This window comes from Hydra vulgaris, chromosome 01 (assembly GCF_038396675.1).
Source record: "Hydra vulgaris chromosome 01, alternate assembly HydraT2T_AEP".
In the NCBI taxonomy this organism is placed as follows: domain Eukaryota; kingdom Metazoa; phylum Cnidaria; class Hydrozoa; order Anthoathecata; family Hydridae; genus Hydra; species Hydra vulgaris.
Window position 1 is genome coordinate 11,952,785 of NC_088920.1, and position 25,197 is coordinate 11,977,981.

Here is a 25,197-nt window from a genome sequence, read left to right on the forward strand (position 1 = left end):
TCCTAATTTTTTTTTTTTATGTACCACGTAAAATGGACAACCCTTAAAAGGTATTTTATGTTTAATAATTGGTCAGTTACTAATTAAATTCTGAATATAGTTAGATAGTTTACCTTTTTAGACTATTTTGGCCTCCTGTAACTATGTCGATGTTATGTAAGGTTCACTGGTGAAAACTTGCAAGACTTTTTTCAGACGCAAATAATTCGAAAGAGAACAACTTATACTTGCGGAAGTAACCTCCTGACATTAGTCTTATTTCCAATTCAACAAATATTTTATAGCACTGACCTATATGTAGATAATAGGGGTATCCCATATTACCCACTGTCCCATATTACCCGACTTTCCCCTAACTATTCGCTACTTAATATTATAAATCTCCGGTCCGGCAGGACATTCTAGAGTGCTTTGCGATAAAATTACAACGAGATATATGAAATTATGCCCGACTGGATAGGCTTTGCTTACCACAATTTATAGTTTTTGACGTCATCTGCATGGTAATGTACCTTGATATACGGTTGCGAGATGTTTTCATTCTCGGAAATTAAAGGTTTTCCAAGAATAAAATGTCTCTAAAGTATAGTTTCCTTTAAAATTATAACTCTACTCTGCCTTTAATTAAAATAAAAGTATTTTTTTTAATTGTAAAAATGTTTGATCATTCAATAATGATGAAAAGAATATGTAGCTATGATCGCAAATTAAGAGAGTATTTAGTCGGTGAGCAATTTCTTTTTGTTTTTGTTTATCTTTGGTCTATTTTTTGTGTGTCTATTTTTGATAATAATTACCACTATTGACAAAAACACAGTACCTACACACAAAAACACAGTGGAGTAAAAATCAAAACACAGTACTTACTAGTACATTAAAAGTCAAAACACAGGACCAAGGGCACAGTAAAAGTCGAAGCACAGTACCTACAGTACAGTAAAAGCTTAAATAAAGTACCTATCAGTACAGTATCTTTTTCAAAAAGTTAGCTTTTAATAGTTAGTTTATTTCAAAAAATATTTCAACTATTTTAATTTTTTTAAATATTTCGAATATTTCAAAAGTATTTCAATATTTCAAAAAATTATAATATTTATCCCAGAAAATGATTATTCCAGATGAGATCATGTGTTGTAATTACAATTAACTATCTAGTATAGTCAAGTTCTTAAAACATATTTGAAGAGTAAAAAATGCATTAAAATATTTTTAATGCATTTCTTGTGACAAGATTGTAGACTTCACATAAAAATTTTTAATTAAAATTTAACTTTAGTGCACCAGCACTATCTATAAATGCTGTTTCAAAAAAATACTGAAAAGTATTTTTTGAATTTACTGTATTTTGGCTTTTCTGGGAAGAATATTTTTTACACCTGCAACACCAAAACACCTTTTTTTTCACCAATGTGCACTTTTTGATCAGCATTAATTCAAACTTTAAAACTAAGATGATAACTTAACACAATTCCTACAAAGTTTTATCAAAGTTTTATCAATCACAACTTTTTATTGTATGTCTCAGTTTTTAATTAAAAACATTTTAAGTTATAACACCTCAAACATTTTAATATATTTATTAGTAGAGCAAGTAGATAAGTATATAAGTAGTAACAAGTAGCTGTTACAAAAGTAACTTGTAAGTGTTTTTTACTTTATTTTTCTGATCTACAGAATTAAAGTAATAATAGAATTTGAATTTTGAAAATCAAATCAAATAACTTTAAAAAATTGATTATATATATATATATATATATATATATATATATATATATATATATATATATATATATATATATATATATATATATGTATATAAAAATATATATGTATATATATATAAATATATATATATATATATATATAAATATATATGTATTTGTATAGATTAAGATACATAGAATATATTCAAGGTTAAGTATTTTGATGTAATAATACAAAGTCTCTTGTACGTGTTACAGTGCTCAATATTATTAAATAATAGAGCTATATATATTTATATTTTATTTAGATGAATAAATATAACTGATTAGTGGGACCTAAAGTTTAATGCCTGAAAGCAATTATCAGCCATTAATCTATTAGCCCCTTAAGGACCGATATTTTTTCAAATAAATGCACTAAAAAAATTAATTTTTTTTTAATGCTTAGAACTTAGATATTGACATATTAAGAATAAAAAAAAGTCGGGTTAAAAATAAACTTTATTTTTATACATAAATATGTTGTTTTTTAATTCAAAAAAATGTAAAAATGATGCATATTAGTAAAATACATATAGATATATAGATAGATACATAAAGGAAAGAATATAATATATAACTGAGAAAATATAATAATAAAAAAATATATAATAAGACATAAACAAAATAAAATAATTAATAATTTAATTGTGTATTATTAAAATCTAAATATTATTAATTTGATTGATTCTTAGTTGATTTAATATAATAATATTGTTATAAGATTATTTTCACGAATTATTTCGGGCTAATACATAATGAAATGTAAAATATGTGACCGCCTGAGTTATCTTGAGTTCGGTCTTTTTGAACCATATAGCATAACCCGAGATATCTTAGGCCTGGTCCTTAAGAGGTTAATAAAAAACTGGATTAACGGCTGATGATTGCCTTTGGACATGAAACTTTAAATCCCGCTAATCAATTGCTTTTATTCATTTAAGTAAAAATATATATATATATATAAATCAGTAAAAAATCACTTATCCAATCATTTTCATTTTAAATGGTGTTTCATCAACAAAGACTCATCATAAATCTCATTAAAAACCGTTTAAAATGAAAAAGTATCTATTCTTTTAAAAACATTTGGCACTCTGTTTTGTAGAATGCATTTAAAATTATTTGTACATATTTATGAACTATGCACATTTTTGTGTACATTTGTACATAGACATTTTTAAATATAATAACATTGAAAGTTGTATTGTTTGAATGTATCATTAAGTTTTTAGAATTTAAAGTTAATTAGTGTAATTATCTGTTTATCACTATGATCAGTTGAAATTTTAACAATTTTAAATTGCATTTTTACCAAAGCTTCTAAATTATTTGTGAAATTTTTTTTAAAATAAAGTGTACATTATGTTTTATGACATGCAAGTAATTTTTTGTAAGGTACAAACAACTTAACTTTGTGTTATTTTCATTTTTTGTTGTCCTTGTTTTTTTGTAGTGTTAATCCACAAACCTTTTGATATTATTTGCACATTTGTCTCTTTTTCCTTAATATTACCTTCACTATTTTCCAGTAGGCTTGAATGACTTGCTAATCGAGATTTGTGGATTAGTATACTTTGAAAGGACATTGACTCCTTTTCTCCTATACCAGTCCATAATTTTTTTGGAATCGTGGATTGATGCTAATCTGACCAAAATAAAGTTGTTTTTGTATGTTTTTTAAATAAAGGAAAATATTTTTATTCCAAGCATTCAGTCACAAGACTTTTTAAAGTCACAACTGTAAATATCTAACCATACAAAAAACTTGCGAGCAAATAATTTGACTCAAATATACAATTAGCTTTCCCAATGGTCTTCTTATTTCCATTAAGTTACCTGTTTGGTATTTTTATTTTGTGATAAGTTTTCAGACTTTATTTTTTCAATACTCTTAATAATATATGATATATAAGAATAAAAGATCTATTGCATTGATGAATGATAAATGAATGGATGAAAGATCTATTGCATTTAAACTTTGTACCTAAATCTTGTTGTGACTAAGTTGGATTTTAACAAGTTGAGTTAACTATTGATTTTGTCTTTTTTTTGTCATTAAAACTTGATTTGGTTGATTTTCCCACTGCTTCCTGTTTTCTGTATATAGCTTTTTTTTTTTTTAAAGTTTTATGGCTATTCCAACAGTTGATTTCGGAACATTACACACTTTTAAAATTATTGAATAGCACGATGGATTTTTTAGATTTAAAAATATTTCTTTAATTTTTACTTAAAGTTTTAAAAACTAAACAGGTGTAAGCAAAACTACACCCACACTCAAAAAAATGTTTGAAATGTTGAAATGGATCATTTATAGAAATGATATGATAACCGTTAGAATTGATTAAGTGGTTTAATCTGGTTTCATCATAAAGTTGTCTAAATTTCTATCAATCATAGTGATAATAAATTCCTAATAAATTTGTTTTCAAAATTCACAAAATTAACTAATTTGTTCTTTGGAGTTTGTTTTTTTTGTTTTCATATTTTTTAGAAATTTTCAGGTTTTTTTGAAGTTCTATCTGTTTATTAGGACTTTATTATGTGGATTTTAAAAATATTTGAAATCCTCTCTCGGTGTTTTTTTTTTTTTTTGAAATGGGGCTCATTTTTGGAAAAACTTTTTTTTTTTAAATTTATTTCATTTATAATATTTGTTATTGAATCATAAAATTACATTGCATAAAAAAGCAAACATTTGTTTTGTTATAAATCCATGATCATTTATGCAAATTAATGAAAAAACAATTCAAATGCTTATCTCTGTATGTATCATAGAAAAACTTTTTAATTCTTTAAAGTTTGTTCTGCAGCACTGTTGTATCTATAAAATTTGAAATACCCTAGTAAGTAGTCATATTGAAAAACACATGCATCTAAAGTATGTTTTTTTAATTTTTCAAGGTTTAATCAGCAACTATGAAGAAACCAATGAAATATCTGAAGAAAATAAAAGTTCTTGCGACAAAAGCAGTAATGTTTTTGATGAAATAGAAAATAAATGGAAATCAATATATAGCGAGGCTTTAATGTTACAAACTGTTCCTATCCTTCTGCAAGGTTTTTATTTTAGTCTTTTAGTTCTTTTATACTATTAATTTTTTTTTTAATTTTACATACAAAACATGGAAAAAGTTGGTAATGTACAAAAATTAACTTAATTTTTTTCTAAAGTAATTCCAAAGTTTTTAAAGTAACTCCAAAGCATTAAATGCAACGCATTTAATTAACTACTGTTAAATTAACTTTTAAAAAGTTAGTAAAGTATTTTTGCTAAAAATAATAAAACATAATTTAAAGCAATTTTAAAAACTTTTACAAAAAAAATTTAAAATTTTTTTAAAAATTGGCTCTAAAATTGAATGGCTTAATTATATTGTCATTAATTTTTTAATTGGATTTTTATCATAATACTTATAATAAATATTTCAAATATTTTAAAACATTTGTTAAACAATAATCACAAATAAAAATAGTTTTTTATAATTGGAACATCCCACCACTGTTGGCATTTACAGCACTAAATCTGTTCTTCAGTTGGAGGGTCACAAAATTCCTCTTTACAAGCAGGGCACCTTATAACAACATCCTTTGATGTTGATGCAACTAGAATGTTTGTCCTGGATTTTATAGACTTAGAAAAGACTACAGAAACTTAGCTTGAGTTTATTTACACCCTTTTAGCTTCACAAGCTACATTGCTTTGTTTTTTTAAACTTTCTTGTTCTTCTTTCTGCTTTTTTCTTTTAACAGTTCTTAGAAGGATGTAATTGTAAGAATGCTTCTGGATCATAATCATGGTTAATTTAATAAATTTTTGTTGTTTCTCAAACTGTGTGGCATTTGGCATTATCCTGTTTGAAAAAATGTTTTTTCTTGGTCCATATCATTGAAAACAGGTCAAAAAGGTTTTCCAGCATATCAGTTTCAATCACCAGTTACTCATGTAATTTTCTTTTTGATAAAAAACTCGTAAGTAAAAAAAAAGTAAGTAAAAGAGCCATCCTTTTTTTTGTAAAATTTTTAAAATTTTATTATTTTTGAAAGACTATATGTGATTGCTTGATATGATTTACTTTTTTATTTTATTATTGTCATTTATTGAGAAAACTCTATATTTTTCGTGACTAAATGTTTGTGTGTTAGTGGGTGACATGTTTTTATTTGTGAGTATTATTGAAAATTTTTTGTTTGTTTATTTATTGTTATTTTTTAATGAAATATTTATACTACTTTTATTTATATGATTATTGATATCAAGATTATTATATTTATTAAAACATTGTTACTTTTTTTTTGCAGTAATTGTTTAAGTTACATGGTAGGCTGTTACGTTTTGTCAGTACTTAACTGTTTGTAACTTTCCTGTCTGTGCATTATATTCAATTGTTGTTTTAAAGTTGATATTGATTTATTATCATATAATTTTCTTATTATTCTTATAATTTATCATCATTATTATTATCATTGTTATTTGTATTATTAATGCTATTTCATGGTATTTACTTAAGATTAGTTTTTAACTATTTGTAAATGACCTCGATTGTAAGATCTTTTATCGAAAAAAATATATTGATATTGATATTGTTACTGTTACTGTTTATTATACCATTTATTATAACTTTTAAGTAAATTATAATCTTCAAAATATTGTAGGTTCATTCTTATGTAATAGATTACAATGAAATATGCACCAATTGCTTCTTTGGCTGATTAAACAATGCTGTCAGTCACTTGTTATGGATAAAGATGGTGTTACTCTCTTTTTTTGTGGGTTGTCAGACGGCCAAATGCAACACTTTTGCTTATATACAGCCATTAAAGTGAAAATGAGCTGTCAATATTTTTTTTTTAACATAAATATATCTAGATATATACATAGATATATCAATATTTAAAAAATTCAGCAACATTGAAAATGATGTCTGAAGCAAAATCAAGTTTATCAAATTCCAGTTGCTCTAGAATCCCATTACTGAATATCCAACGCTTGTGATGGTTTGTTTTAGCGGAGTCAAACTAGGAGGCTCATCTTTACTAAAGACTGTAGAGTTTTTCAGCCTTATCACCACATTCCCTACATTTGTTATCTGCTAGGGCAAAAACTACCATAGTGGGATCTAGATACCAAGTTGATTCCATTCTTCACAACTTTTCGTTTGCTCTTTAGCTTTCATATCCTAATAAATAATATTAGTTTACATTTTCACTAACTTATTAATAATATATTATTAAGACTGTATACCTGTGTTAATGTGGTAGAACCAAGTTCTGTTCTTAGTATCTACTCCGCATAGAAAAAAAAATAAAATAAAGCCATAGCAGTTATTTCTTCTTTGCATCTTACAGTTTAGGTCTTGAAATTCATTCAATTTTAAACCTTTTCTAATAAATCTTGATTGACAAACTGGTTTTTGAAATTTAAACATATTTCAGGGGCTATTCTTGTAAAATAACTTGGGTGACACTACCCTCATGCTGATCCGTATAGTAAGGTTACATTGATAAAAAAATTCCAAATAAAGGTATTTTCCTCCAAAAAAAAATCACATTTGTCAATAAAATTACAATTTTTTTTTTATAATTTGACTTTTAAATTTAAAAGGCGCTTAAATATGTTATGATTTATGATATATAATATGAATTTAATGATTTATGATATATAATATGAACTTAAAACTTGCCATGTTAAAATTGCTCAAAATCAATATCTGTTTCCTTGCCTAATTTGTCCTTGTCTTTCACTTTTCTTTTTTTATCTTTTAATATTTTCTCAAATCCAAAATACTTTATTAATTTGCTTTTTAAATAAATGTCTTTTTCTGTATCTTTGATCTTTTAATTTCATCCACTCCTTCAACTATCTCTCAATTTTAATCCTCTAAAAATATTTTTTAATTGTATAAAAGTTTATGGATTAAAATGATTTATAACTTATTTAAAAAATTCCTTAAACTTTTGTAATGTAAGCACTTAAAATCGACCACATATCTAAGAAAACATAAGTTTAGTGTGCAGTATGTCAATATGTCAGTATGTCAGACTGATCAACTGGAAAATTAGATATAAAAGAAAAGCATTTGCTAGGACAACCTACAAAAATCTTCATTTTTGCTTCACTATTTGTATTATATTATATTTTATTTTTACATTTTGTTAATTCACCTCCCCAAGGCTGAGAAGGCCACTACAGAGGAGGAGGCTACTTAATTGTGGTTATAACCCTCTCTATAACTTTTTTTTTGATCTTTTTTTGAAATATATATATATATATATATATATATATATATATATATATATATATATATATATATATATATATATATATATATGTATATATATATATATATGTATATATATATATAAAATATATATATAATATATATATATATATATTATATATATAATATGTATATATACACATATATTTAAACAACTTTAAAAAGTATTCTACACAATAGAGTGCTCAATGTTCTTAAAAGAACAGAGCAATTATATTAGTAGTAGAAAATCACTTAACAAAATTTTTTTCCATTTAACACTGTGTTTCATCAACAAAGATTTTCTGATGAATCTTTTCAAAGCATTTCTGATGAATCTTTGTTGATGAAACACAGTGTTAAATGGAAAAAAGTTTTGTTAAGTGATTTTCTACTACTAATATATACACAAATATATATATAAACAATATATATATATTATGTATATACATATATATCAACTTGTTTCTCCGCGCAGCGACCTTGTTCGTCAAGTTTCCTGTTTCGGAGTTATAGAGTTGAGAGAGGGTTATAACCACAATTAAGTAGCCTCCTCGTCTGTAGTGGCCTTCTGGGCCTTGGGGAGGTGAATTAACATATATTATATATATATATATATATATATATATATATATATATATATATATATATATATATATATATATATATATATATATATATATATATATATATACATATATATATATATATATATATATATATATATATATATATATATATATATGTATATATTTATATATATATATATATATATATATATATATATACACACTACATATATTTATATATATATATATATATATACACTACATATATATATATATATATATATATATATATATACACTACATATATATATATATATATATATATATATATATATATATATATATATATATATATATATATATATATGTAGTGATGCTGTTTTGTGCATATACTATCAAGAAAGTGCTCGATGAACTAAGTCAGAGCTATAATATAGTAGAAAATAAAACTAAGTGATTTTCACAACTTTAAGTTTCATGCTGTTGCAATTATCCGGTGAAATAAAAATATAGTCTGTTCATTAAAAAGTTATATACAATTCAAATTATACAGAAAAAACTATTGTTACAACCGCGTGTATTTAATCTTCAGGTTTGTTGTGCTTAATAAAAACTTATTTTTGTGACGACATTTGGAAATTAACGCTGAAGAGCTACTTAATTTTTTTGTTAAGTAGCTCTTCAGCATTTTTATAAAGTAAAATTATTAGTTTTTCATATTAACAAAGTAAACATTTTTTGTTGTATTTTTGTAAGCAGGGGCTTTTTAGGATAGACCAAGTTAATTTGGGTGTTTCTTTCAGTTTTTCCCTAGTTTCCCATATCTATTCTGAGAGAGTTGTTGCATTTGAAAGTCTTTTATTTTTAAATGATTGCTTGTGGTTTGTAATCTCTTTTTTCACATTCCCTCTGATAAACCAATGAATGCTTTGCTGAGCAAATTTGGGGAAGATTTTATTCATTTGTAAATTATGTTTGTCGCTCTACAATATTTGTTCAGCGGGCAGATTTTTAGTTGTGTTATTTAAATTTATTTTTTTGTTGTGACTTTTTTTGATTTTTGAAATATTGTTTGAGCAACTGAAGCTAATTTTTGTAGTGTTTCGATTGAACAGCTTATGCAATGGGTTTGAAGGTGGGAAATGCTTATCTATTAACTGCAAAAAGATTTGGCCAACATTGGTAGAGACGCTTTTATTATAAAACAAATTATATTCCTTTTTTTTTTGGTGGGTGTCTTTTTTTTTGGGTTGTGTATTAGTTAGAGTTTTTAAAACCATTTTGTTTTTTCCACACGCCCTCTGATAAACCAATGTATGCTTTGCTTTGTATTCTGTTGAAAATCAAAAACCTTGCCACCTATTAAATCAAGCAAAAAGTGAACTCAGCGTTGTGAGCAAAACATACCTAGATAAAATCAATAAGGAAATAAAAAAGAAATTAAAACTAAACCAATGGAAAAACATGGCTGAAGTAATCAAATGGTTTACAAACATAAGCGACAACCAACACTGTGTATTTATACAACTCTCCATTAATGAGTTTCACCCATCCATCACAAAAGACATACTATACAATGCTTAAATATTTGCAAAACAACACACTGGTATGAGCAATGAAAAAGTTAGAATCATTGCAGAAAATCGCTATTATTTTTAAAAATGAATCATGGGTAAAAAAGACGTATAATAATTATTTTGACATCACAATGGGATGTTTTGACGGAGCAGAAGTATGTGAACTGGTGGGTTTATACATTCTAGAGTCTTTATCCAAAACGATTACTAAATATGATATAGGTCTTTACCGAGACGGTAAAGACTTATATCATTTCTCTGTTTAGCACAAACCTTGGATCACAAAAGAAGTAATTTCTGCAATAAAAAATAAAAACAAACTTTATTATAGAAGCAAAGACCAAAACGCTCGTTTAGACACTAAAAAATAAAATAATTGCTGCAAAAAAATAAAAAACACCGCTTGTTCATTCTATTGCTAAATATGAAAAATCTATATCAGAAAAAGTCAAGACAAATCCAAAACTTATCTATCAATATATAAACATGAAACTTAAAGTAAAAAATCAAAAAAGATCTATGAAAGAATCAAATGGTAATGTTACAACTGATCAAAGCAATATAGCTACAATCCTTAACAATTTCTTTTTATCTGTTTTTACTCCTTTAAGTTTAAGTCAATCAATGCCAGCATTCAAGAAATGCAAATTTTCTGGGATTGATGAGACAGTCTTGAATAAACTTAATGAGAACTACATACAATCACTACCATCAAAACTCAACTTGCATAAACTAGCAGGCGTTGACGGTATTCACCAACACATTCTCAACAAATGTACATATCTCTTATATATATCTGAAGGTCTAAACCCAGCTGTGTGGCTGGAAGCTAACATTACATCTTGATGCATTAAAATACAGACCCATTTTTTTAACATCTGTCTGCTGCAAACTCCTAGAGCTTATTGTAAAAGATTGTTTAACCAAGAATCTATCTGCTAATAGTCTTTTATCTCTAAATTAGCACAGATTTGTTCCAAATAAATCATGTATTACCAATTTATTGGAAACTGTAGATCAGATCTCATATTCAATGGCAAGAAGCTATAGTATAGATGCTTTATATCTAGATTATGAAAAAGCGTTTGACACACCTCCTCATGAACCTTATGCTCCATAAACTTTCTGTTTCTAATGGTGCTTCTTAACTGGATAAAGTATTTTCTTTCTAAAAGAACACAGCAAGTTGTCATGGCTTCTGCTACTTCAGATTGGTTACCAGTCACTAGTGGTGTCTTACAAGGATCTGTTCTAGGGCCTTTTCTCTTTGTCTTATACATCAATGATATTACAGACCTAGTTAGCAATCCAATGAAGTTGTATGCTTATGACAGCAAAGTTATTTCCACCAATTTGACCCCTGACAACTCAATTATGCTCCAGAACAACATAAATCAAATCAAAAAAGTGCCTACTTCGAAGCCAGATTATTACACCTTCATCTCACCTCACTATATAAAAGACGCAATCAAGGTGATATAATATACAACTTCAAGTTTATTAATAACTTAAAAAGTATTTGTTAGCTTATCATATGGATGGCTAAAAATTGGCCATCAATATGATAGAATAACTTGAGGACACTCTCAGCGTCTCCTTAAAGAGTTCTTCAACAATAACATGCGAGAAATCTTTTCAAAACTAAATTTCTTCCTAAACGGAGTTGTCAGCCGATGGAATTTACTCACAAAAACTGCGGTTGACTCTCCTTATCTTAATGAATTTAAAAATTGTAATGACAGACGCTTTGGTCGGCACTAGCTTTATAATTTAACTACCCAAATCCTGCTAGAGATCATTGTCTATTGACAAGGAGCTAAAGGGTTGCTACTCCTTTCAGGCGAGAGAGAAAAAATATGACATATTTACTTTGTGCTAAATTTAGCACTTTTATTTAGTTTAGTCATTGTGCTAATAATTTCTCGCCGCGGCTATCATTATTATTATTACTATTAGTTTTGTTTTTGAGTTATTATATTTTTTATATTTATTATTTTTGTACCAAACTTCAACATATATATACTTCAACATGATCTTGCTTAAATAATCATTGCTTAGAGCGTCAACCTGATAAACTGAAAGTTCTTGATTCAATTCTGGCTATAAGCATGTTTTCAAGTTTTTATTCAATTTAAAAACTTATGCGTGAGTCATGTTTTTCCCTCAAGAGTCTAAGTTTATCCTTGTTACATGAGCGGTGCTTATATTCTATTATTTTTTTCTTACTATACGCTTTACTATAATGTTTTTATTTTGTTCTGAACATCTGTTCAAAACATGTTTTTAATTTTTTTATCTTTTTTGTTTTCCAAATTTTTTCCTTAGTTTACTTAGTCTTAACACTTAAGGGTTATGAACATAACATAAAGACAGATTCTGTGAAATTGATCAGATCTGTTTATACAGCTTGCAATAAGCAAGATGCTGGATTTACAGTTGCAAGAATGCAATACATGAGTGAAATCAAGATAAATTTGCTGAGTGTTATATTTTAGACTAAATCTGACAACCCTAAGTTAAACAAATAGATAAAATTTAATTTATAAAAAAAGTTTTTAAAGATTATTAAAATCTATTTTTTATTTATGCTTTACTTTTGTTTACTTAATTACACTATTTTAACTTTTTTTATTTATATGTACTATATATATTTTTATTTTCTTATTCTCAAACTCTTTTATCACATGAATTTTGTTTTAACCCTCTACATCTACATGTCAAACATCTACTTTGCTCCTTAAACAATTAATTTTGTTCTGGGTTCTGATGTTTAATGTATAGTCAACAATGATTAAAAAGTACACGGATTTTTTAACATAAAATTTTTTTTTTGACAGAATTGCTAATAAAATCTTTCATCTATTTATTCTCTTATTATCAAGAAAAAAATATAATAGTAACTTTTGGCACCTTCAAAGTCTTTGCGCCTGCATGAAAGTCATGTATTGTAACCTGCCGAGCATGTATATATATGCATATTTGGGTGTAGTGAAAAAAAGTTTTTTTTTAAAATTAAAAACTTAAATATCATATTTTGATGTCCAATATCTTAAATATCATATTTTGATGTATTATTTTTTACTCCTAAAAATAATTTTTAAAACATATACAGTTCCTGTATATGTTTTAAAAAGTTAAAAAGTTTATTGGTACTGATTTTGTACCCTCTGAATTGATGTTACTCAGAAACACTTTGCAAAATTTCTGTTAGAAATGGAGACCTCCAATCTTCAATATGCGTCAAAAAAGACACATCACAAAGCTGCAAAAAGGTCATCTTGTAAAGTTAGCTCAGTTCTAAGTTGTAATTTTTTTAAAATTACTTTCCAATTATTGTAGTTATTTTATTTTATAACTTTGATTTTAAAAAAGTATAAAAAAGTGCTGTGCAGTTTAAAAAAGTTGCTGTGCAGTATAAAAAAGCAAATATTGTTATTCAAGTTCAGTCTAATCACTATATAGCTCAGAGAATCAAAAAAGAATCGAGAATAGATTAAACTGTTTGGGGGAGGATAAAAATTTCTATAAAAGATAAGTTATACAATGAAATTGACATGTTATTTGATAATCTTGCTGCTGTTATGGATATGATTCTAGTGATAAGTTTATCCTCTTTTTTTCATTTCCTTTTTTTTTCAGCATCTTCACTTCTGATCTGCAAGCAACCACTATTAGAGTTGGAAGTTAGTGGAAAAGAAAAGATGAAGTTTATAGAGCAAGATAACGATTGACAGAGCACAAGAGACCCTAGCTCTTTAGAGCAGTGCCCATTATAGTATTTATAGAAAAAAGAAAGAGAAGCAACATAACAAAGATGTGAAAATGGTTGATGGTTGGCTGCAAGAGCAGGCCCAACTATGTTTACAATGCGTTTTTGCACCTTGTCTAAAAAAGAAAGGGCATTATTAGAAGAACAGTATTCCATTCAAGGACGGATTTGAGATATACTGAGATAAAAAATAGAATCCAGAGTAAGAGAATGGCGAGCACAATAAGGAGATGCAACCTTAGCATATGCTAATTTTGCAATGTATTTGATATATGGTTTCCAAGAAAAATTGGAAGTAAGAGTTAATCCTTGAAGAAAAAAGGTAGATGACTCATCGAGTACATTACTGTTCATAAATATAGGAAGATCTAGTTTATTACAATAACAGTTGGCTGAAAAAAAATTGGGTTTTACATGAATTAAAGTGAATCTGAATCTGAGCAGGTTGTCATCACTGAAAATTCTTACGTAAAAACTATACAAAAAAAAACTTAAAACAGAGGATTTTGTAATTATACTATACATACCATAATGGGTGCTGCTCTTTAGAGCAGCGCCCATTAAAGTATTTATAGAGAAGAGAAAGAGAAGCGACATTACAACGATGTGACAATGGTCACAGGTTTGCTGCAGGTGCAAGTCCAACAATATTTACATGCATTTTTGCACCTTGTCTAAAAGAGAAAGGGCATTATTTGAAGATTTTAGATATGGTAATAGTATTCCATACAAGGGTGGATTTGAGATTTATAGAGGTAAAGAATAGAATCCGAAGTACGAAAGTGGCGAGCACAATAAAGAGAAGCAACCTTAGCAGATGCTAATTTTGCAAAGATTGGAAGTAAGAGTTAATCCTAGAAGAGGAATGGTAGATATATCATTGAGTTCATTAACATTTGTAAACGTAGGAAGATCTAAATTGTTGCTATAACAATTAGCAAAAATATTTTTTTTATTTGAGTTAAAGTTCAACAGCCACTTAGAGCCCCATGTTGCAACAGAAATGTGATCCTTTTAAGCTCAAATACCCACTCCAAGCAATCAGAGAGTTTTGGTTTCTTATCATGATAGGAATAAATGGTAATGTCATCAGCGAACAATGCCACCTTAGAAGTGAGAATTTCAGGGAGATTGTTAATGTGAATTAAATAAAGTATAGGGCCGAGGGTAGAACCTTGAGGAACTCCTGAAGGTACATGAAATAAAGAAGAGTGCTGTCCATCGAGGACAACTTTTATACTACAGTAATAATTAGTAATTGGTTAGAAAGGATTCAATAATCTTAAAGATGTTACCTGATACACCATTAGAAGAGAACTTATAGAGAAGACCAGCATGCCAAATTTTATCAAAAGCTTTAGAAATCTTGAGAGCGATATCTAAATTAGATATAAATACATTAGTAATGTATTTATATTTTTATTAAATAATATAAATCAGTTTAGTATTGATAAATTTTTTTAACTTGGGTATATGAGTTGACTTAAGGTCACTAATATGAAACAAATGAATTGCAATCACTATGTCCGGGCTGAAACTATTTTGAAATTGAAAAAATTCATTTATCTGGTTTTTCAGGTCTAGTCTTTATATAATATATTATTTGTATTATATGAATAGGAATATATGCATAAATATATATTATAATATATGTTTTAGTATTTGAGGTTAAAAGCAAAAGGTTAAAAGGTTAAGAAGCAGTTTTTGATATATATATTTTAATTATACACTTGTCAAAGAGGGTAGTTTGCAAGAAACCCATTGTTTATCAGGCTTAGTCTCAAAATCTGGCCACCTCTTCTTTTTAAAAACCTAGTGAATTTTTGATTTTTTTAAACTTTTTTATATATTTTAGATGTTTTTTTGTGTATATATTTGCAATTTAAAAAATAATTTACATTTATAATTTATAAAAACATAATTGCGGCTAGAAGCAGACAAGTTTGTCTTATAACCAAGCCCCAAAATGTTCAATAAAAACAAAAATATATTGTTTAAAATTTATAACTATTTATTGTTAATAACTCCCCCTTTTGGTTTATTTTTAAGTAATGAAAAAAAATATTTTTATAGTTTATCTTAAAATCTCTTTAGATTCTTTTGGACTAAAAAATTTAAATTTTTAATTTCGAAAAATTTTTTTTTTACACACACACACGCATATATGTATATATAAATATATACATATATATATATATATATATATATATATATATATATTTATATAATATATATATATATATTTATATGTGTATGTGTGTGTGTCACACATAATATGTGTATCTATATGTATATACTTAAATATGTATATATACATAAATGTGTATATATATATATATATATATATTTATATAATATATATATATATATATTTATATGTATATATATATAATATATATATATATATATATATATTTATATGTGTATGTGTTTGTGTCTCACATAATATGTGTATCTATATGTATATACTTAAATATGTATATATACATAAATATATATCTATATATCTATATATATACATATATATCTATATATATATATATATATATATATATATATATATATATATATATATATATATATATATATATATATATATATATATATATATATATATATATATATACATATATATATATATATCTATATATATCTATATATATATATATTTTTATATATATAGATATATATATAGATATTTATATATATATATATATATATACATATATATATATTGTGATATATATATAGATAGATATATATATATATATATATATATATATATATATATATATATGTATATACGTATATATATATATATATATAATGAAATTCTTTTCCATTTTGTTGATAGAAATTGTATGTTTGTTTCTTATGATTTTAAACAATAGGGAGTTCAATGGAAGGTTGTTCATTGGCACGACTAGCTAATCCATTTTTAAAAGCCATTTTTGAGTTTGAAATTGATCTTAATATAGTTATTGGGACAGTAAGTCAAGTGCAGTTTGAATCTTGCTACGAACCAGTGGATCCGAATAAAGTCTTTTTTCACTATGTTATTAAAAACAGTTTGGCTAATGATATTAATATATGCATAAAAATACCCAAATATTTTGAACAAAACCTTATCTCTTCTATCTCTAACTCTTCTAACCCACCCCGAGATAAAAAGTGTTTGTCTGGTATAGTTTTTAAACAGTTTATTCATATAAGACAACCAACAACAAACAATCCACTTAAAACAGTAAGTGTGAGAGGGGTTAAAGGAATTTTTAATGAAACGTTAAAAAAGACAATCGAAGGTTGTTCAGCTTTTTTAAAATTTGGTATTGAAAGTCTTTCTAGAGAAGATGTAATGATGAGTCTTACAGGTTTGGTCAATTTAGCTAAACAGAAAATTTTTAATTTAAATAGACAGTTTGGTGAATTTGAGGAAGTTGATTGCAATACTGTAAAAACACTTGCACAATGTTTGAATGAAGTCAATAGACTTCAAATAATTTTGATGAATAGAAAAAGTAGTTTTAGTGAATCGAGTAACCAAAGTTTTTTCAACAAAGGAATAAGTATTAACAAAAAAGATAACCAATCAGAATCGATGTCTTCTTTGATTACTTATGAAAATACATTAACATATGAGGATGAGAACGTTAACGAGTGTAAAAATAATTTAACACTTCAAATTACTAACATCTCAAATACTATAAATGAATGGGTGAAATGTTTAACTGTGCTTATGGAGTTACATGATGAGTTATATAGGTATTGTTTGGATATAAAATCTATTCTTCCACAGCATTTTGAGACATTTTTTAAAAATGGTTCCCGTTTAGTTCCTAATTATTACTATAAAGTATATTTTGAAAAATTCATATGTACATGGTCACAAAATAGGAGTAACATCGAGGAAATCTTTTTAATGGCAAGTTCAATTTGTCGTGCTACAAATATAGGTTTGAGTAACATAACTGTTTTGAAAAAAACTTTTAGTGAATTAATTGAACCTGAACTTAATACTGCAATCAGTTTAATAGAAGAGAGTTTATTTTTAACAAAAAATGACTTAGTTTCAACTGAAATTCTTATTGATAATGTTCCGTGCTTTTATGCACCATTTTGGCCAGCTGCGGCTTCTTCCTGGGTTACTCGCAACAGGTTTTGGCCTAATTCACAACTTGTAGGATCAATTTACAAAAATGGTTTCCATATCGTGCCAAAATCTTTACCAGAAGGTGATGAGAGGTTGGAATGGCGGTTGTCTTTTTCTGCAGCAGAATCTGTTTTAAGTCTCCATCGAACTGAGAAACAAAATTACATTTACTTTCTTTTCAAGTCATTGTTTTACCGACATATAAAAAAATGCAGTCATGAAAAGTCATTATCCACGTATATATGCAAAACAGTGATGATGTGGGCTTGTGAACAACAACCACAATCATGGTGGGATGAAGTTTTGTCTGAGAATGGGGTTTTGTTCTTGATAAGAGAGTTTGTTAAAGGCATAAAAAGAAAAGTTATAAAACATTACTTTATCGAAGAGTTGAATTTATTAGAACACTTTTCATCGTCTATTTTGATTTTTACTGAGTTAACCTTGTTCAGTTTAGAGAAAGATTTTGTTAAAAAGCTGAATACCCTATTGGTAAAAATGAGTACAAGAATTATTATTGTCGAAGCCCATTTAAATGAGAAATGCACTGTGCCGTTTGATCTCTCTGTAGCTTTTGTTTATGAACAAAACTGCTTGACAAAATTGAAACTTGTGTGCCTCAAGTTTATGAAAATTTTTGTTTATAGTTTTTTTTACAGATGTTATAGTATTTATGAGGAAGTCTCAAGAATAAAAGCAGAGGTCACTATTCAAGCCCAAGTTGTTGACCTTATTACAAAATCATTGCAGTTGCACGATAATGAAGAAATAAGAGAGTTGCACTCGACGCAATTAAAAAAACTTCATGACTTTGTGTGTCGAATAACAGCATTGGATAAAACTACACCTTGTTTTTTTTCTGGTTTAAAATCTTTAGTTCTTCTAAGCTGTACTAAGTGTGACTCTTGCAATTCAAACATTAGGTGCGAAACTAAACGTTATTCTTGCTCTTTATGTGCGCCAGTTGGTGGTATTGATTTGTGTATAGATTGTATTAATAATAGAAATGATGTCTTACAATATATTCATTTACATCAAGATCAACTAAATGGTAATAATTCAAATGTTACTTATGAAAGTACCTCAGATATAACAAGTGATGAATCACTTGGTTTGAATTGTACTAGAAATAAAGAAACTTATAATTTAGCAGAACAAACAACTAAAGATTGTCTTTTTGATGATTTATTTTCTCATATTAGGAATATAAAAATTATCGTTCCTCAGTTTGATATTGAAAAATATAATAATTTTTTTGAAACCTGCACTTATGAAACAAAGTTAGGACTTGCTTTCCGAGAATTAAAACAGCAATTCAAAGACAGAGATAACATTCTTTCAACGGAGTTAAAGCGGTATTCATCTGAATGCGCAATAAAACCAGTTCCATTTATAGAAAACATTTGCACTCAGTTTATCAATAAATTTGAAAATAATTTTATGCGGAATCCTGTATCTACTTTAGGCAAATGTAAATCTGGCAATGAAATCCATGAACTTTATTTGAAAGATTGTGATTCACCTAGATGTACATCAATATTTCACGACCCTCCTTCCGATTTGACATACTGGAAATCAGCATTAGTGTTGCTACATGACTGTGCAAATAACTTTTATAAACTTGCACAAAACTGTGTTCCTTTAGAACGTATTATTAGTTTACGCCGTCGCTCACCTGGAAATATGATAAGAACAACTGAGTTTTTTAACAATCTAGTTTTAAACAATGCAAATTCTTTTGAAATCACTAGTATATATATATATATATATATGTATATTATAAAATATAAGACATACTTTTAAGAAAATCAAGTTTTATTATATTAAATTATTTTTTATAAATGTTTTTCTTTTATTAATATTTTTATTAATATTAATGCACACAGTGTCTTTACCCACGGTCATCTTGGGCAAATGCTCGGAAGCCACAGCAAAAGTTGAGACCACTTTAAAATCGATGACCTTTTTTAGGGGATTTTTTTGATTCAGATAATCAAACACGTTGAGGCCTAATTATGTATTTACAAATTTAATAAAATCTATATCTATCTATATATATATATATATATATATATATATATATATATATATATATATATATATATATATATATATATATGTATATATATATATATATATATATTATATTAATAAAAGAAAAACATTTATAAAAAATAATAAAATATAATAAAACTTGATTTTTTTAAAAATATGTGTTATATTTTATAATATATATATATATATATATATATATATATATATATATATATATATATATATATATATATATATATATATATATATATATATATATATATATATATATATATATATATATATATGTATATTATAAAATATAAGACATACTTTTAAGAAAATCAAGTTTTATTATATTAAATTATTTTTTATAAATGTTTTTCTTTTATTAATATTTTTATTAATATTAATGCACACAGTGTCTTTACCCACGGTCATCTTGGGCAAATGCTCGGAAGCCACAGCAAAAGTTGAGACCACTTTAAAATCGATGACCTTTTTTAGGGGATTTTTTATCATTCACGAACTTTTTTATTTTACGAATCTTAAGTCAAAGATGATGTAATTATTATTTAATTGCAAAAAACAGCCTGACCTTTTTAAATTGATTGGTTTTAAAAGAAAACACACGATTTACAAACTTCGTTCATGCGTAAAGTTTTAACATGTAAAGTGATCGAAAATATGAGTTTTAACACGTGAAAAGCTAATTTTTTTTTGTTTTATTTATTTTTTCATCAAAATGTAGATTTTTATAAAATATTCTTTGTTTTCGGAATGTGTAGTTTAAACGATATTTAAAAAAGTTGTTCTACTTTATTTTAATTTATGTTATAATGTAATATTTTGTGCTATAATACTTTGAAAAATAAAAATAATTATTAAAAAAATGGTTTTTTAATAATTTTTTTTTACACAGTTACACTATTTCTTCAATTTTTAAAAAAGTACACAATTTCTTTAATTGTACCAAAAAGGAGAAAACAATTTTTTATTTAGATTTGACTCATTTGAGCTTATTTTTATAAAACTTTTTCTTCGAAATTCTAAAATATTTACATAAATTTTTTTTAAAGCGCATTTTCTTCGATAATCTCTTATTTAATTTTAAAACATAATCTGTTGATATTTTCAACTTGCTAACAACTAATCTGTTTAAAATTATCGAATCGCTTTAAGTATATTTAATGAAACACTTTAATATGAAATAACTTTTAATAAATATGAAATAACTTTTTTTTTTATAACTCAGCTCTAGTAGTAACTGTTTCAGTATATGAAAGTGGTTGTCACAACTCTTAAGATGCCTCCACAATTACAATGTTTCATGGTGCCCCACTCGCCTCTAATAATTTTTTAATTTTTTTTTAATTTTTTATTTTAGGTGCCCCAAGAAGTCTTTACGGTCTTATCGCAAGGCACCGCGGAAGAGCATTTGAAAGAAAGTTTACGCTTTCTTCCTTACCGATGTTATAAAACTTACCTTAGGATGGCGTTGAACTACGGATCTCAATTGTCTGAGCCAAGCGTGCCATAGTGTAACAACTGCGCTACGGCTGCTCTAATAATTAAAAAAATCGGAATATAATTCGTTATGTACTTCCATATTTTATAGTGAAAAGTAGAACATAACTAAAACGTTATATACTTTCATAATTTTTAGTGATTTACCCGTAATAAGTTTATTATTAAATTTATTTCAATAGATGACTTCTAGTTTGACATTCTAGTTTTCAAAAAAACATGCGCACGCATTCTTGTTCGTAGAAAAAACAAATAATCAGAAATTTTCCAGCAAAAAACATTAAGGTGTTTGTATGTTTTGTTAAGAAATTTATTCACTTATTGATTTTTCAACAAGAATTAAATTATTTCAGCCAGTTGTTATGTCATTAGTTACTCAAAAAGATTTTTTATCATGATTATTTTATAACATGTAAGATTATTTAACATGTTTTAGTTTTTAAGTTTTAGAACTCTTCTATTGTAATATTATATGTTTATTTTTATTTTAATTTATAATATTATATTACGAACTGTATATACTTTTATTATTAAATTTAATTTTGTAATTAAAAAAATTGAACAAAAATAAATAAATAACAAGAATTAAAACATTAAAAAAAAAAAAAAAATACAAAAAAATTAAAATAATATTATATATAAGAAAAAGAAAATAAAAAAAGAATGGATGTATGCGTATCTGCAAATATAGGGTAGGGTGGGGCAAGATGACCCGTGGGGCAAGAAGTCTTTTTGCTTATGTGAGAGTATCATAGGACGGTAATGTTTTATCCCTCTATAATACTATTGATAAAGTTAAAACAAAATCGTGGAATAAAAAATGTTTTTAATATTGCTGGTAGGTGAGGTTTAAATCGGTTTATTACTTTTTTGAGTATTTTGTTAGTAAGTTGCTTCTAATTTTGAATGTTTATTGGATTGGCAATACTTATGCGATTAAGGTAAGAAATGTGTTGTTTTATAGAGAATTTATCCCACAATAATATATAGTCAAGAAATTTTATAACTTAGCAATAAAATTAATTTTATTTGTATTAAACTTGCACTCACTTCAGATGAGGCAAGATGTCCTCGGTTACGTGGGGTAAGATGCCCTCAAAGGGCTTCTTGCGTTGTGGTTTTACGGAATTTCTACCATTTTTAAAGTGTGTTTAGAACATAAAAACGTTTACTAATTTAGTTATTGACAATGTTGGTTTATATGTTGATAACTATTATACATATTTATAAATAGCTTTTTAAAATAATTTTATATATTAAGTAAATGTTAGAATGTATATGCTAAGTAAAATGAAGCTGTATCACATGCTATTGCTGCAATTCAATACATATTTGTAAAACTTTTACAAATATGCATTGCATTCAGCTGAATGAAGTTGTATTAATACAACTTCATATATTATTACATGCGCATAATACAATTTCTAATAAAAGCAGCTGTGTTTAGCATGCAACATCATATTAATAATTGCAACATCGTGTTATTGTTAATAATCTTGAGTAATTTTGTATGTACATGTAACCTTAGTAAGTTCTTATTTAACTCAAAGAGAGTTAATTTATAGATGTTATGTAATGTATAAAATAATAATGTATTGAATAATTATATAATACTGTGTATGTGTTGGTATGTTTATATAATTAAAATTTTAAGGTTTTAATATTTCTTTAGATACATATTTAAATATTACAAATAATGGTGAGAAATTATGTGCAATAAACACAGAGAGGTGCAGCAAATGATAAAATAAAGTCAGCATTAGATGTAATAAAGATGGGCTGCAGTCTAAAGAATGTTGCATCTGAATTTAGTATTAATAAAAAAACATTACAACGTCATCGAGATGGAAAAGTAAAAGTAGCTGGTGGTTTGTCTCATTATTTGGCTTGACAACAATAGATGTGCGTTGCCTAGCATATGATTTTGCTAAGCAAATGAGAATCGATAATCCTTTTAATAAAGAGTCAAAAATGGCAGGAGTGGATTGGCTGCGAGGATTCATGCCTCGCAATCCACAACTTTCTATTCGAACTCCACAAGCCACCAGTATAAGCAGAGCCATTGGCTTCAATAAACCAAAAGTAAATCAGTTTTTTTCAGTATACAAGTCATTATTTGAGGAACATAAGTTTTCAGCCAAACAGCTCTGGAATATGGATGAAACTGGAATCACAAATGTCCATAAGCCAGGAAAAATAGTTGCAACGAAAGGCAAACGACAAGTTTCGAAAATAACTAGTGGAGAAAGAGGTGCTACTGTGACAGTTGTGTGTGCAATGAGTGCAAGTGGCACTTATGTCCCACCCTTATTTATATTTCCCCGTAAGCGAATGACTGATAGGCTGGCTGTTGGTGCACCTTCAGGCTCAATTATTAGAGTTAGCTCCAGTGGATGGACTGATTCATCTTAATTCATTTAATGGTTAACACATTTTGTTGCTGTGACTCATGCATCTAAAACTAATGAGCAATTAATTGTACTTGATGGTCATCACAGTCACAAAACACTTGAGGCCATTAACTTTTGTCGTGACAATGGGATCCATCTCATTGTACACACAAGATGCAACCTTTAGATCGTACATTTTTTAAACCATTGAAAGTTGACTACAATACAGCAGCAAGCAACTGGATGTTATCACATCAGGGGCATAGAATTTCATTTTTTGACATGGCAGGTATTTTTGCAACTGCCTACAACTTTACTGCAAACGTTGACAAAGCAATCAATGGTTTTAGATGCTCTGGTTTGTACCCAATAAATGACCTTATTTTTAATGATGAAGCCTTTGAAGCAGCTTTGCTCACTAATGAAGCTGAGCCATTGAAAATCTGTCAGCAATCTAGTGAATTGCATAATTTGCCTCTTGTTGCACCTATACAGTTGGCAAATGTCATGAGCACAACAACTACTGCTGCAAAATTGAAGGCTGTTGATGATGCAGTTTTGCCAATTGTTGATGAGTATCTTGGCCTTAATTCTCCCTTAAATATTTTGGAAAAGATTTCTCTACGTCCCAAAATTCCTGTTTTAAGACAACGAAAGAGAAAGACAGAGTCAGCTGAAAACCTTACTTCTTCGCCTTTCAAGAAGCGACTAGAAGAGCATGAAAACAATGTAAAAAAAAAAGCAACAAGCAGTCATATTGCATAAAAAAAAAGCTGCACTTAATAAGGTGATCAAGCAAAAAATGAAATCAATAAATTTGAAGACAAAAAAGGTGAAAAAGCCTGAAAAGCAGAAAGCAGAAAGACCTATTGGCATAAAGAAACAAATGAAAAAGAAGAAAGATATGGTTTCTGTGCAAAAAGACATCTTGCCCCACGGCTGGGGCAAGATGTCTTTTTGCACAATTATTAGTTTTTTTATTTTTAAAGTTTATCACCAGTAATAAAGTAGTTATTTTATTATACCAATGTCTTCTCTTATAAGTAGACTTTGATATTAAAAAGAAAAATTACAAGAAAATGTAAAAGTATTTGTTATATACGCTAAAGTTTGTTAAGGGGGGCATCTTGCCCCACCCTACCCTATGTATGTGGGGTACGTTTGGAGGTGAACCAT

At 26.8% G+C, this 25,197-nt stretch overlaps 1 protein-coding gene across 1 annotated transcript; it reads left to right on the forward strand.

Moving 5' to 3' along the window:
• The first annotated feature begins 428 nt into the window (after nt 1-428).
• Nucleotides 429-23,522, forward strand: LOC105844238 (uncharacterized). Its single transcript, XM_065786401.1, has 5 exons — nt 429-726; nt 4,650-4,805; nt 16,812-19,820; nt 22,687-22,715; nt 23,358-23,522. The coding sequence occupies exons 1-5, from the start codon at nt 657-659 to the stop codon at nt 23,520-23,522; spliced, it is 3,429 nt and encodes a 1,142-aa protein (XP_065642473.1). The 5' UTR covers nt 429-656.
• Nucleotides 23,523-25,197: the final 1,675 nt, after the last annotated feature.

Excerpts from the sequence above, each read along its gene's own strand:
- LOC105844238 (XM_065786401.1), top strand. The coding sequence starts at position 657 with ATGTTTGATCATTCAATAATGATGAAAAGAATATGTAGCTATGATCGC. Across the intron at positions 727-4,649 it reads ATTAAGAGAGTATTTAGTCG|GTTTAATCAGCAACTATGAA; the intron begins GTGAGCAATTTC and ends TAATTTTTCAAG. Across the intron at positions 4,806-16,811 it reads TGTTCCTATCCTTCTGCAAG|GGAGTTCAATGGAAGGTTGT; the intron begins GTTTTTATTTTA and ends TTTAAACAATAG.